The following is a 15,985-nucleotide window of genomic DNA, read 5'->3' as shown; positions in this document are numbered from 1 at the left end:
AATTTGTGTTCTAAAGCTTTTTAAATAAGTTACCCAAAGAGATGTCTGTGCATGAGAAGATGGCCTTCATTAGGATTATTATGCGCTTTCAGCTAATAAAAGTGGATGGTGACAGGATTTTTTCCATCTTGGAGAAAAAAAGAATAAGAGAAAAGTATAGCATAACACCTTATCTGTCAAACATGGTGAAAGCAGTGTGATGGCACTGACATGGATGAAAGAAGTGGGCCACTAGTGTTTGCTGATGGAAGAAGCAGGATGAATTTTGTGCCAAGGCAAAGAAGTAGGATGCTCTTCTATGGCCTGGTCACCTGATCTGATCGATTCTAGACTTCAGGCAGTTATTGATGACAAAGGATTTTCATCCAACTATTTAAAAAAGCTCCATATTTAAAATTATCCTTGTGAAGTCTGAACCATGAAATAATGGCCAGAAAATCCAATTTTTTGTTTAAAAAAAGTGTTTGTAGCTTATTCAGCTATTTCAAGTGTTTATTGAACCTTGCAATTTAGAGTGCAATTTATCACACTGATGATGTAGAGATATAAAACTCACCCAAAAGGGTGTCAAATATGACGCACTTGACCTGAGTCTCTCGAATTACTCCCGAACGTCTGAAGAAAATGACTGCACTTCCTGCACAGTTAATGCAGACATTTATTCTTGAGTTCAAGCTGAAAGTCATATAATCACATCTTGATCGACTGATTTAAAATCCATCATGGTGGTGTACATAGGCAAAACTTTTGCTGGACAAATATATCAGTTTTCCCAAGTAGTGTTAGCTGAATCTTTAAAAATGTTGATTGGTGTTGAGTAATTTAGTTCACAATTTCAAAACGGCCGTTAAACTTTAAAAAAAAAAAAAGTCTGCAGGGAAATAAATAGTAAATAATTAAAGCACACAGCTACATTCACACATTGTTACCTGACGTGTCCTCGTGGTGACACCTGACACCTCAGGTGCGCCTTTAGCCCCGCCCTCCTGGCTGTACCTAGCTGAGGGAAAGTGGGAGAAACAAAGCAGCGTCGACTATTATTCCAGGATCCCTATCTATATGGTTAAAAGGAAAAACTGACCTCTCGACTCTTGGCGAGTTTTTTTTTTCTTTTGCTCTCATTTGTTGTTCACAATGGACGATCCGTTTTTTAAGTCGGCGTTACCTGCGCACGACTCCTCTGTGCTGGATGACACCAGCCTGGCTTTGCCGGCCTATCTGCGATCCTCAACGCAGCCCGATGAGGACCGGAATCAGCGGGTTCACCGGCAGGTTCAGCTCACAATGTCCAGGAAGTCTAAAAAGACTCAGTCAAATGGTAATGTTCATTTTGAAAACGAATCAGCATCATACTTTGACGCATTTGGGAGAAACCGGGTGCACTGTAAGCCAAGCTAATGAAGTAGTACTAATGAATGAAGTGAATGAGAGTGGTAGCAAAAATAACTTCCTCCCACTTTCCAAATCTAATATTTAAACTTTAGGATGTCAGGGACATGTACAGGTAGATTAGTGAACTATCAACTGTTTTACTGAATAATAATAACCACAAACAATATTAATATGAATAATAATAATAGAAGTACAGAGTTTTTCCTCCTTTCCCACCCTGGTGGCTATGTTACCCTTTCAAAAGGGTCCAAGCTGGAAACCCCTAAAGTAAACTATGAAACCCCTTTCCTTTGCCAGACCCTGCTTTGTCTGTCCTGAGGCTGTGCTCTGCATTAAGGGGAGCTTACTAGAAGTCTAGTTAGTGTAAACACAGACATTTCTGTAAGTGGAATGCACACTTCCTAGTTAATCCTCTTGTCTAACAGGTTTCTGCAGTTCCCTAAAAGTGATAACTGCCAGAACCTAATTTTACTATGTCATCCACTGATGACCTTATTTATTAAGTATTGGTAGCCAAAAATAAAGAGGTCTTCTATTCAATTTTGACAACTATAAAAAATTAAAAGTAATATTGCCTGTATCTGGACAGGTTTGGTTGAATTTATGAAGCATCACTGACTATTAAAAGGTTTGTTAGGTGTGTTTAGACGGATGGTTAACCACATGAGTCAACACTACCCTGTAAATAAAAATGAAAGAATTTTTTTACTGGCTTCCCCTCAAGTCTTTACAGATTGCAGAGTGCTATTAAAGGGGATTACAAGACTTTTTATTATTTGCATTATTTATTTTGTGACTTCTTCTCCCTAAAATATTTCGTTGTTATAATGCACTGTCAACTCACTGCAAAAAGGTCCTGGGTTTGGATTCACCGGCCGGCCGAGTCCTTTCTTCTCGAGTTTGTGTGTTCTCCCTGTGGCTGTGTTAGGTGTTCCCACGGTCCAAAGACATTCATGTTAGGTTAACAGGCAATTCTAAATTTGCTGCAGGCGTTAATGTGACTGAATGGTTGTCTCTGTGTATGCGCCCTGTGATAGCCTGGTGATGGGTTCAGGGTGAGCACCACCACAACCCTGAATTTGATAAGAAGAAAAAGATGGATGGATTACATGTTTGTTTGTTTTTAAAAAAAAAGGAAAATCTCTGAACTGTTTTGTGTCTGCTGTCTTGTTTATTTTATTTATAGACTAGAAAATATTTAAACAACAGAAGTTTATCCAAAGTGATTTAGAGACAGGCACATTGACATTCCAGCTCTCCAAAAAACAACTTTCAAAATACATGAAAAGTGTGTGTCTGTGTGTGCATTTTAACTAAGTATTGTGGAAGGTAAAATTCACACATTTATTCATCATTAAAATATGCTCAGAATTTTCACATTATTATTTCAAAGTTACTATTACTCCGAATGTCTAGAAGACTGAGAGTCAACTGCTTTTAAAATGTTCCCTTATAATACTTAACGAAAAAACCCAACTAAAACTAAACATTTTCCAACAATTAAAAACTAAACTAAACAAGAAAATCCATCCCAACTTGAACTAAACCAAATTAAAAACAAAAACCAAACTAATTAGAAAATACAAACCTATAATAAGTCTGCTGTACGGTGTACATTTTAGGACATCGTCAGGTCTCAGGAAAAAAGTTGTCAGGTCTCAGTTCTCGGGAAAAAAAGTCGCCAGGTATCAGACAAAAAAATGTTAGGTCTCAGTTCTCAGGAAAAAAGTTGTCAGGTCTCAGACAAAAAAAATGCAAGGTCTCAGTTCTCAGGAAAAACGTCGGGTCTCAATGTCTGAGACCTGAGACCCGACTTTTTTCCTGATACCTTACGACTTTTTTCCTGAGACCTGACGATGTCCTAAAATGTACACTGTACTGCTGACATATCTGCTGCATTGTAATAATATGTCTAGGAATTTTCTCTCCCAGAATCACAATAATCCCATGCACAGGGCACAAGTGGTCACTGATAATGATAAGTGAATCATGCTCTACTGCTGTGATAGTCACCAACTGGAAACCAGATGTTATACCTGCTCAGAGTTCAAGGACTTTTTCAATGATACATAATACAAATGTGCCTAATGTGTCATGAAACATTATTTAACAGATAGCATTTAATGTCCGATCCATTTAATCTCACTGCTTTGCCATCTCTCTTCCATCTTCTTTTTAAATTAGATGCCATTTATTTTGCAGGTTGCACAGATGTCTGCTGTGCACCGTGAGTGTGCACTGTCCTTTCAAAGCTGAGGAAACCAGAGTCGGAATCACGATCCAGATATGAGAACACTAACAGGCATGGCGGGAATTATCATACGGACTAACCAAACCTCTTTGACTTGTTTCAGGTGGTGTCTGTTCACAGAAATATGAAACAGCGAGCTTAAATGATGCAGATGGACTTTTAACGAACACGAAGGTAAGACTCTCCTTTATTTATTCTTATGCACCGCCACATGCACTCAAACATTTTGGGGACATTTGTCATCCTAATCGATCACTAGAATATTCATCTCGCTTCTGTTTTTTTAGAGCTAATACAGATCTGAAGTATGCAGATTCCTCCACAGATATTAAGCGCATTCAGCTCAGCATGCTTGCTTTAGTCGTCCCTGTACAGAATGATTATAAAAGGACAAACTACTTGAACTTGTGGCCTCATACTGTACTGCACTTTAAATATTGTACTCCATAATTTGAATACAGGCAAATGGTTCTCTGTGGTATCCTGCTGCTGCTTTATGCATGCTCACAGAACCCAAGTCTGTTGAATAATAAATCATTGTATTCTTTTCGTATCTTATCTGTTATGCAACAGTGTTTACTTTATGTGCGTGGATGCTTGAAGGAAAAAAAAAAGCAATTTAATACTGAAAAAATAAAAAGCTCTTTTTGCCTTAGAAAGTAAAAGAAGGGTAAAAGGATAGATTATGTATAAAAACATGGACGTGCCCAGTTGTTGACAAGCATTAAGCGTTACAGCCATCGGCATCTTTGGTTGTTGGAGCCAAAAGTGAGTGTATTTGAACAAGAGCAAGTGCTACGTTACACACCAATGCTAAGTGTCATGCAAATAAAATATTAGCATTTTACTCACCAGAACTGGAGCACAGACTTCCTGAACAGACTATTAGTTTAATTAACTGCACATCAAAACATATTACTTGTCACATAAACCGCATTATGGCTCAGGGTATTAAAAAGACTTGGAAACTAGCAAAAGAAGACCAGTTGAATTGTTTGATTGTCATGTCACAGATGGACGTCATGATTTGTGGAGGAATTTTAAAATTTCTGTTTCAGATCTGTAAGTTTCTAGCTGAACTCTGAATGTAAAGTCTCGATTATACTTGTACTAGTTTGTGAGTCTTGTGTGACTCTAACATCAGAGTTCCAGTTCAGTGAGATAAATCCTAGCTGATGAGTGACACTGTGAGTCATCGAGGCCATACCCCAAATACCAACTTTGTCACTCATACAATTTAAAAAGCTGAGCTAAAATTAAACAAACAAACAAACAAACAAACAAACAAACAAACAAACAAACAAACAAACAAACAAACAAACAAACAAACAAACAAACAAACAAACAAATTAAAATAATAAATGAATCCAAGAATCTATGAACATCCTTATGTCTTGTTTAAAGTCTATGGGTAGTGACTTCTGTATTCTCAACCTATTATAAAGAAAAACAAGTAGCAGCAGCTTGCGTAAATAGGCAGTTACTATAGATTTTAATTGTGAACTATAATGTTTCTCTTTATAGACAACATATGGAGCTGTTTCTGACAATAATGCATTAAAGGAATAAGTCATATATTTTAAACCGCATCAGTATTTCTTTGTGCTGAAGTTTGTTCTGTTCACTCGTGCACAGTGATAAAGCATTGGGGTGGGGTTACCAAGACATCATAATGACCTTTTGCACAAGTAGTTGCTGTGCTGTGTATTTCTGACTATAATGACATCCAAGTATATAAATGGAAGTACAAAGTCCCATACAGTGAAAGAGCAGGGTAACCAGGCCAGTGCATTAAAGCTGTTTTTGTTTTTCCTTCTCACAGGTAAATAGATCGTCCTTCTCCAGTCACTCCTTCTCTGGCGACCATGACCGCAAACCATCCAGGAGGCTGGAAGTGTCCCCTCAGTCAAGCCCAGAGCAACCTCATAGGCACTTTAAATGCAGTACTTATTCTGGGATGCCCACCCCCTCTGTATCAAGTCATTCACCCAAAGTTGGCACTCACTTGGCAAAGTCAGCTTCCTTTCACCACCATGTTTTTTCAGATTTACCTCATAGCACACAGAGATGTGCATACACACCTGCACGAGGGAACGTCCAGCAAAGGACGTTTAGACAGACCTTAGGATTGCAATCTGTACCTGCAAATGCTGCATTTCGGAAAAATGGAGAATATGGTTCTAAGTGGACTTACAGACAAAGTACTGTGAAACCAACTTTCACAGAAAAAATGCAGAGAAGAAATGGTGACACCATGTTTAGTTCTATCCAGCCTAAGGATAGCATGTTCGGGCTAAAACAGAAGAGGGAAAGGGGCCACTATAAATCCCTTAGAGTGAACTCATACCCGCCCTCTGTCAGCAGTGTGGAGACGGATGCTGGCAGGCGGGCAGCAACGCAGTTACCCATTAAGCAGATGCACGTGCAGAATGTCACAAAACTGTAAGACCTTTGTTCTGTACATTCATTATTTCAATATGATCCTGTATTGACAATCTACATTTTGAAACATTTGTGGATTTTCACACAGGATGTCAGTAAGCAAGACTCCGACGATGACAATGGAGAAGGCTGTGCAGCTTTTGACCCAGAATGAAGAGGAAAAACTGATCTGTGCAACCAGTTTCATACAAAATCAATGTTTCAAGAATGCCATTGCTAGAGGCAAGGTATGTTTAATCACAGGTATTTTATGTGTTAAGGATGCAGAGCGATTATAAATCCTGATACATGAATTCGTCAATCGTTGGTCCATTCTTGCTTTCTCTATTTTCTCCAGATTTGCCATGTGAACGGGATTGAGAAGCTCATGTTTCTACTTAACAATGACAGCGAAGAAGTGCAGCGTGCCACTGCCGGGGCGCTGCGTAATGCTGTTTATGAGAACGATAGAAATAAGCTTAATGTTAAGGAAAACGCAGGCTTGTCTTTGATTCCTACTGTACTGAATAGCAGCCGCGATAAGGAGACCAGGCGGCATCTTACGGGTTAGTTTGTGTTTAAACACACTACATGTCCTAATTTTAATCTGATTAGGTTTGCAAATTTCAAGCTCTCGTCAAAACTGGTTTTGCTCGCTTTAAATAAACATTGCCTTTGATACATATGAAATCATGCTCTGAGACTCATATATGCAATGCAGCACTAGCTTATTTATATTTTTGTGATTTATCTCCTTGCAAAAAACTAAATCTCAATCTCTCCCACAGGTCTTTTGTGGAACCTCTCCTCTCATGACATGTTGAAGGAGGCTTTTCCACATCATGCCTTATCCACTCTCAGCCGCTCCGTTCTTGTTCCCAGTTCTGGCATTTTTGAAGGCGAGAATCCGAAAGATGAACTGCTAGTGGATGATGAAACTTTCATCAATGCCACCGGCTGCCTGCGGTAGGTTCTCTTTTGTTAGCTGCGAAAAAACTGTACTTGCTGGGATGTTTTTCATTGGGATAAACCAAAAACTACTGTAGGTGTCACTTAATCTGCTGATTATAAACAGAAGAGGTCGAAGATTTCAGCAGATCAGAAGATATTGTTTGGGATCATAGCATTTAATTTCTGAAGGACAAAAAGTTCTTCTGCTTCTGAATTTATCACCTACATCCTCAAACTCCAGGGATTTATACTGTGTGACCCTCCAAAAGTCGATTCTGTTCATCTGGACGAAGCGTTTTGTGGGAGAAACGTTTTGTCACTCATCCAAGTGACTTCTTCAATCTCAGCTGACTGCAGGTTTCCCCAATCTTATATATACGATGTAATTTAAACTCCTCCATTTGCATAATGACCGAAACCAGTCTATGTACTGTGTGACATAGATTTGATCTGGGGCCTCCAGATGGATCGGCATAAATGGAAAACCTGGTGTAGTATTGTTTAGTAACCCCAGGGGCTTGTGTTTGTTAGATCTGCCCATAGTTACATTGTGTTTTTAAAATGCTTTCCAGCTTTTTTTTGGATCTGGCTAAACTCTCACATTGCCAGTAAGCTATTGCATATATATATATATATATATATATATATATATATATATATATATATATATATATATTTGTCTTTTGTATATAGCATATGTGAGTGCAAGGGTACCTGTGCTCATTTAACAGTATCAATGTACTTTTGGCTTCAATCTTCATGAAATCTAAAAGTAAACTGAGCCAAATGTCTTCAGATAAAAGTTATTTCTCCATCTGCTCTATAAGCTTTGGCACTGACCCTGGGTATCAGTGACAACTAAGATGACAGTGACTAAGTCAGAAACTGGTGGTTGGAAGAGGTTGTTGTGGTTTTTTCCATTATGCAGTGTTTTTTCCATTTCACCATATATGAAAATTAATTTCTGTGCGAAACAAACAAGCAAAATAGGTAATGCATTAGCAGAAAATTACCAGCACATTTTCTGTTTTTTACTGTTTGTTTACAATGTGGGATGGAAATGACTGAAGATGCAAAAGCAACCTAAACAAAGAGTATCAGCTGATCCATCAGACAAAGTAAACTGCTGATCTACCAGGATAGGACACTAGGCTTGGCTCTCTGGTCTACCTGAACTAATGCTATTGTCAATTTTCTCATTGGTGTAGATTAGAGGGGTATGTGTAGAGACCCCGATGGAGAAAGGTGAACAGTACAAGAATTTGAAGGAGCGTGCAAAGGGCAGAAGAACCATATGATGGTTGATTTAAGAAACATCTGGGGTTCATCTAGCAGCTCTGTGAAAGTGTCTGGAACTGCCTAGTCACTAAAATTATAATAAGCAAGAGAGTAACTACCATCCATTTTTATACAGTTTCTTTACTATCATGTGATTATGTCAAACCACAGTTTATATACTGGGGTCTGAGATTATGCCTCGTACTTCTGCTTTGGACTTATTTAGACACACATCATCTCTCTGTTTGCAAAGCAGGAGATATAAGAGCCACTGCTCCCCTGGCAACTATAGCCAGATGAAAAGAGTGAAAGACTCAATTATTCATCGAGTTCTCTCTTTCCCCGGCTTTGCTGAACTGAAATCATTCAGTCCTCTCTGACCCAGTGTTATCGAGTTCTCCTTATCATGTTCTAAAGCCTTTTGAGCACCCAGTGGATGAAATAAGGGAGTTCCCCATGGCTGCACAAAGAGCCTCTTGTGGGGATTCTGAATGTTAATTTTCATATTTATTTCCCTCTGTTGTTGGGCTGCATAAGAACAGGCTAGTCTTACTAGTCTGTGATATAATTTTTCTGTGATTGCCACGGGCATCGGAAAGATGTCCAAAATAGTGCAACCATTAATTTGCACAACTGTGTAGATGACAGAAAAATATTTTATAGCACTTTTGACTTTATTAAAATGGGCTTATCTAATTGGCACATTTTTGTTTCTAGAAATCTGAGTTCCGCAGGCCGATATGTCAGGGAAGCAATGAGGAATTGTGACAATCTCATCGATTCTTTGATCTACTACATCCGGGGAACCGTAGCTAACCGTAAGATGGATGACAAGGTGAAGTGAAAACATTTGTCCTCACTGTGTCTGCGTCACGGCAAACTGCTTTGATTTACAACACTTTTGTTACATGTTCACAAATGATTTTTACTTGTACTTTGTTAAGGTTCACATAATTGAGGAAGGAGAGTACAAACAACCAGGTCCAGATGATCTTGGTCAAACAATTGATTTTAATGAATACACGCGTGGGAAGACCATTCTGTATGCAGACAGGAATTAATCTTCGACTTAATCAAAGCATACACAGATTTTTATAGCATCAGGGTTTGAATTAACGACGCCCCTTCATACGTCACAGACAGAATGTATACACACGTCAAATCAAAACCACAATGACTTTTAACACAGTTTAAAGGAACGTTGTCTTCTATCTTCATGGCCGGTACTTCCTGTCACTGCCGGATGCTCTCTTGGGAAGGACTTCAGCTCCACAACTTTCAAACAGATGTAAACTTTGCCTGAATTCTTAGAATTCCCTTCTATGTTTCTGTTGTGTCCCCATATGTTATTAAATTGTTTGCCAGACAATTTTTACTTTCTTTCTTCATCTACTCTGAAGAGCACGGAGAACTGCGTCTGTATCCTGCACAACCTGTCTTATCAGATTGAGTCAGAGCTTCCGAAGAAAAACGACCAGGTTCTCACAGAGTCTCGCCAAGACTTGGATTCGCAGCCAAAGACTTTGGGCTGTTTTTCTTATCGCAGTGCCAAGATCACAGAGGTAATCTCTTTACACATTAATGGACCCTGACAACACAAAAGACGTTCTTATGGTTTAATATCCGAGTGTGAGAGAACATCTTTAATCATCTTTACTAGAACATGCTCATTTAGCTTTCTCTTGTATTATATTGGTGGTGAGAAACATCCAAACAAATCATGCATTATACATTACTGCTTTACCAGGTGCGCCAGTGTTGCTGCTGTTATGCTATTATCTATGTAAGTTAGCCATAGCTCTACATAGCATGACAATCAGAAGCACAATTCTCAAAAGATGATTGTTTTTTCCATCTGCAGTAATTTTATTTGATGCTACGGTTCTGGTCTGACACCTCCGTGCAGTTGCATGTGTGTAGCAACAAAGCAGTCATCAGTGACAATGGACATGACATTAATGAAGTCAAATGCAGCATTAAAGGGGGAAGTGGTGAGGAGGTGGATTGCAATTTTACATCTGGTAGACAAGCTAAAGCGGCTTAAAACACACACATCCTGAGCTATCAGTTAAATTCTTGTTGATATTTGCTGACATTTTTTAATGAGCCTTTATTTAGTTAGGAAGTCCCTTGAGATTAACATCTCTTTTCCAAGGGAAACCTGGCCACGAAGACATGCTGTTAGTGGTACAAAATCACATTTAACATCAGAACAAAGCAAAAACAAAACAAGTCAGAGTAAAAATGCCATACAAGGTCCAGCTTATGAGTAGCAGTTACACAGTTATAGAAGTCTTTATAAGACCTCTGAACTCTCAGGCAGCTTTTATGTGCTCTGAATCCTACATTAATGTGGAAATAACTGGGTTAATGGCTGCTGATCAGATAAAAAATTACTAAATCAAAACATGTGTCTGGTCCTTATTTAAGGAAACACTTAGTGTTATCTTAAATAACACTAAGCCTCTTTAACCTTTTGTCTATGTTGGCATTTAAAAAATGCTCAGTTGTTACTAAGAGATCTGAGGTGTGTCAGGAAACATTCACCACCAGCAGCCTGAACGTTTTATGCAAGAGAGTGTAGATGTTTCTTGCGCCAATTTCTTACACTATAATCTGAGTTGAATTCAGACTCATCAGACCAGACAACATTATTCCAGGCTTTTGTTGTCCAATCTTAATGAGCCTATGTGAAATGTAGTTTTAGTTTCCTGTTCCTATCTGACAGGAGTGTGGGCTTCTGCAGCCAACAGATTCAACATGCTGCGTTTTCAGAGATGCTCTTCTGCACCCTAAGCTGTAATGAGCGGTTATTTAAAATTTACAAAAAAAAATTACTTTTGCCTTTCCATCAGCTGGAAGCAGTCTGTCCATTCTCCTCTGAGATCAACAAGTCCTGGCTCAACAAGGCATTTTAGCCTCGAGAACTGCCGCTCACTGGATATTTTTTTTCTATTTTGGTCCATTCTCTGTAAACCATGGTTGTGTGGGAAAATCCTAGAAGATCAGTAATTGCTGAAGTAGTCAGACCAGCCCAGTTTGGCAGCTACAACTGTGCTCATTCAAAGACATTTAAATCATCTATCTTTTTCATTCCTAAGCTCAATTTGAACTTCAGCACATCATTTAAACTATGTCTATATGCCTAAATATACAGGGTTGCTGCCATGTGACTGGTTGGTTAGGTATTTGCTGTAATGAGAAGTTGTAACTACTGACTGCATAGTTTTTGAAAACTATGGGCTTCAATATGATGCTCTAACAGTGATTGTTATTCTGCCTCCTACAAGAATTAAATCTGGATGCGTGGATTTGGTTTCCTAAAGCTGTATAAGTATGTCTTTTGCACTAAAACTGTTGCCAGGAAGTTAAACTTCCAATATGAAAATGTGGAAAAATGGATGCACCACCAGTCTTTAGATGTCCATACTGAATAAAATCAATTGCTAACACGGTTAGCCACCTCTTGTTGTAAATTTGAACCGACTGGACCCACATACCTGGAGTCTGTCTCGTAAACTCCTTCTTCTCAGTATGCAGTGCATCAGCACCCCCTGCTGGAGCCCGAGCCCAACCCCAACCCCCATGGCATAGAGTGGCTGTGGGACACGATCACTGTGCGGATGTACATATCACTGATGGCCTGCAGTACAAATGACACCATCAAGGAGGCTGCCATTGGTGCTCTGCAGAACATCACAGCTGGAAAACACGAGGTAAGATGGGAAGGACTTCAGCTCTTAATCTAATTATAGGTTCGATGTGTAAGCAGAAAAGAGGCAAGTGTGTCTACTGTATCTCTGGCACTTTATTAGATGTATGTATGAGTCAAATGAAGGGTAGATTAATCTGGAATACTGTTTGACAGCTTAACAGATTTAACAGCTTTTGTTTTGGCCACCTGATCATTATGCATTAGTATTGTTTAGCACATTTATATTTACATGTATATGTATTTTAAAGTCATACATGTAAGACATATTTAAAATGTTTTTTCTGTGGTCTGCAGATAAACAGAGGCATCGCCGTTATCATTGTTCAGCGGGAAAATGGTCTTGAGAAGATTAAGGAAATTTTAAACGGTGAAAGTAGTAATCTAAAGATACCTGCTGTATCTCTAATCAAAAACATCTCACGCTACGATCAACTTCGTCCTGCCATTGGTAACTTTTGATGTCTCCTCTAAGCTTTTCCCATTATCGTTCCACCACGACCACAAACCGCACTTTTGAACGGCTCTTTTACATGACTTGTTTTACTCCTAAAGCAAACCAGGTGTTGTCAGAGATGGTGAAAATGCTGCCCTTTGACAGCACCGACGTCAACCAGACTAGTGAGGTGACGATTTCTTTATGTGAAATCCTGACTTACCTGTGCCTGAGTGATGCGAAGAATGCTGACGCAATAATCGAAAACCGCGGCATCCCAAAGATCATCAACATCAGCAAGACAGACAAAGGGTTAGTTACATTACTAAACCACTCAGATACAAGACATGAGAAGTTGTATGTCCAATGCAAGATAATGATATATGTGCCATTATTTTGTTTAGTTTATTTTTATGTCATTATTTACCTAATCCATTGTATTTAGTTCCTTTAAGTAGCAATAACATAAAGTAACTTCTTCAGAGTCTCGGTACTTCAGATAAAAGTGAATAATTAAAAAACTGATGTGAATAAATGCTATAGCCATGCAAAGTTATGAACAGGCTAGCGCAAAGTTATGAGGGAACTGCTTTCGTAGGTTGTATGGGTGCATGCCACATTCCACATGCCTAATTAACATACTAACAAATGCTAGAATCGTACTAGCGGGAAAAGGTAAAGCCCAGAATTCATGCAACTGGAAGTTTTTAAAAAGCGTGGAAAAGGGGCACACACACAACAAGATTCAATTTTGTCTGAAGTGATGCCAAGAAGACAGGAAGCAATTAATGCTGCCCCTCGATTTATTTTAGAGTCTTGACAAAATCCAAACAGGCATGGTTGTGAAGGTTAGTTGTTATGAAGGTGGAAGTTAAGTACAGAGCCCAAAATATAATTCAATAATATAATATATAAATTGTGTAATTTTAGCAAAGGAATCTATGAGGATTGCTTCACTTTTGGAGTCAATCCAAAGTTCACCATAAGCATAAAAAGTAAAAGTACTCACGGTTCAGAAAAACAGCATGTATTATTTTTACCTTTTCCTTCTCCTCGTTACAGACCCAGTCGTATGCAAAAGGCAGCGTGCCTTCTGCTGCACGAAATATGGAAAAACAATGAAGTCCATGAGACCCTCAAGAAAGTGAGTTCCTGCACACATCGCATCCTATCATATCATGTTGCACATGATTTTCTTCATGTCTTTACACTTCATTATGAGCACTTTAAGTTGCTGTCTCAGCACTTAAAAATGTGTTTTAGGCTTAGAGGGTTGAAATGGCTTCTTTTCCTCTTTAAGTTGTTTAATTTAAACAAAGAACTGAGCTGCTAGTTATTGATACATTGCTGCATGTTACATTATTCAGCTGTGTCTTTCAGAGGATTGATCTAAATATCCATAGTATCGATACCAAAGCTGATATTGGTATCAGATCAATACTAGCATGACAGGACTGATACTTTGTTTCTATGTTAAGTACGTAGCCAAGTGAAAAATATAGGTCAGACATGCACTAGCTTGAACATGCTGAAATGTTTCTATTAACTAATTATTGAGAAAAGTAAAACATGTAGTATTTTTAGTGTGTTCAGAATTGGCAAATTGGTCATGACTCATCTCATAACTCATGCCGCACTGCTCTCTCTTATATAAGCCACCATTATAGATTAAAAGTATCGCTGTCTGTATTGATATCGGCAATACTGCCCCTATATTTATTAGTATCAGATCGATATCAAAATTTGTAGTATTCCACAGCACTAAACTGCACATTTGCATCATTCAGTTCGTTAAATAACTTTTTGATATTTAAGTTTTTAGTTCGGTGCAGCGAGAAGACATACATTATGTTTTTTGAACGTCTGAAATACAGCACGCTAACCTACACTTTTTCATCAGCGGGGGTTCAAGAAATACGATTTCGTCAATGCAAGGACAAAAAGAGCTTTGAGCTCCTGATGAAACTCAGCCGTGGATTCATAAATCTCATCTCATCTGTATGTAGCGACTGTTTGGTTTTTTTTTTTATTGCTGTTGTTTTTGTTTTGTTGGGGTTTTTTGTCATGCTACAACCAAACATTGGAAACAACACTGAAACTCTTTTTTTAAAAAAGGATAGACTTTTTTTGGTTGTTTGTTATATATTTGGAAATCTCTCTCCAGCTATTTGCCCTAATGTTTGCATTAGTTGGATTCATGTTCTCAAATTTATGTTTCTGATACCACAAAATGAATGAGATGTTTTATTTAAAAAGAGGTAAACCTGCTGATTCATGAAGAACTGTACCACACTTTTTGTGACCTTTAAAGCACCTTTTAGTTGTTAATAATCCTTGTGTAGCATATCATTGTTATAGTGCCTTATGATAAAAATGACAGATGAATGTAGAATGTTTTTTATAGCAGAAATTACACTAATCATAAGACACCTATTGAAATTTGAAGTATTTCTTTCTGTTTATGTTGTATGGGTTTTTTCCCCCTCCTTTCTATAACGGCAGCTTGTCAGTTTATAATAGTCGATGTTGTAAGACAAATGAAATCTTTAAAATGAAGAAGTTCTTTTTTTAAGACAAACCAAATGAAGCTGTACATTAAAGAATACAGAATGCGCTCAAAGACTCATTACCGTGGCTCAAATGATTGTTAACCTGTTCTCTATGTGAAAATGCCTTGTTGATGTCTGAGGAGAACGGATAGACTGCTTCGACCTGCACCAGGAGGCCGCATCCGTCACCTAAGAATAGGAAACTGAGGCTACAATTTGCACATGCTGTCCTGCACGGGCATCTCTGAAGGCAAAAGGGGTTCCAACCTGGTACTAGCAAGGTGTACATCATAAAGAATTCTGATACCAATTTATGGAGCTGATATGTGGTTATTTTAGAGCTAAAATGAGAGACCAACTTCTTATGAATGTGTTTTAGAGTACGGTCAGAAACTGGTCACAAAGAAATGCCTTGAATTTGCTTTGCAGATTGTTCTATAGTAGTTTCTACATTATGCTGTGTTAGAAATTGTGCATGTAGCTTGGTAGATATATTACAACACACACTGACATAGTTTTGATTTTCCAGTATTAGTTTATAAGATTGTTTGGGCCACTTTTAAACTGTTATGTACAAAAAGAAAAGAAAACTAGTTTGAGTTGTCACCAGAAATATATCAAATCTACTACTCGTTGTCTCCCTCATTTATTTAAGAACATATCAGAATATTACAGCTCATACAATATTTATATGACTCACTATAGCTTTGCATTACAGAATGACAAATGACCACAGTCTGCTATGTATTCCCTAAGCTTTCATTTCCCTATGAGAAAACTGCAGACAGTAAACAAAGGAAGATTAGCACCACAGTAAATGGTCCGCTCCATCATTCGCTAATAAATTGTGCAAGATGGGGCAAGTGCTAGTGGGAGGAAATACTCAGATGTTTGCCTTCTATGTTCATTTGTCAGCCCTCTCGGTGAAGCAGCGGTAACCTTGCAGGGGCCTGCCAGCACGAGCTGCACTGCGGTACAGCTAAAAGGGGGAGGAG

General features: G+C 38.4%; 1 protein-coding gene across 1 annotated transcript; it reads left to right on the top strand.

The window, feature by feature from the left end:
- Nucleotides 1–933: 933 nt before the first annotated feature.
- On the top strand, nt 934–15,619 carry pkp2 (plakophilin 2). The gene is made up of 13 exons (XM_082511947.1): nt 934–1,318; nt 3,747–3,817; nt 5,466–6,085; nt 6,174–6,312; nt 6,423–6,630; nt 6,853–7,030; nt 9,011–9,128; nt 9,694–9,855; nt 11,827–12,009; nt 12,303–12,456; nt 12,561–12,753; nt 13,504–13,585; nt 14,342–15,619. The coding sequence occupies exons 1-13, from the start codon at nt 1,135–1,137 to the stop codon at nt 14,399–14,401; spliced, it is 2,352 nt and encodes a 783-aa protein (XP_082368073.1). The 5' UTR covers nt 934–1,134; the 3' UTR covers nt 14,402–15,619.
- Nucleotides 15,620–15,985: the final 366 nt, after the last annotated feature.

The sequence above is a fragment of the Aulonocara stuartgranti genome (assembly GCF_965226115.1).
Source record: "Aulonocara stuartgranti genome assembly, chromosome: 17".
NCBI classification, from domain to species: Eukaryota; Metazoa; Chordata; class Actinopteri; order Cichliformes; family Cichlidae; genus Aulonocara; species Aulonocara stuartgranti.
Note: the sequence above shows the minus strand (reverse complement) of the source record. Positions and strands in the feature narration are given on the sequence as shown.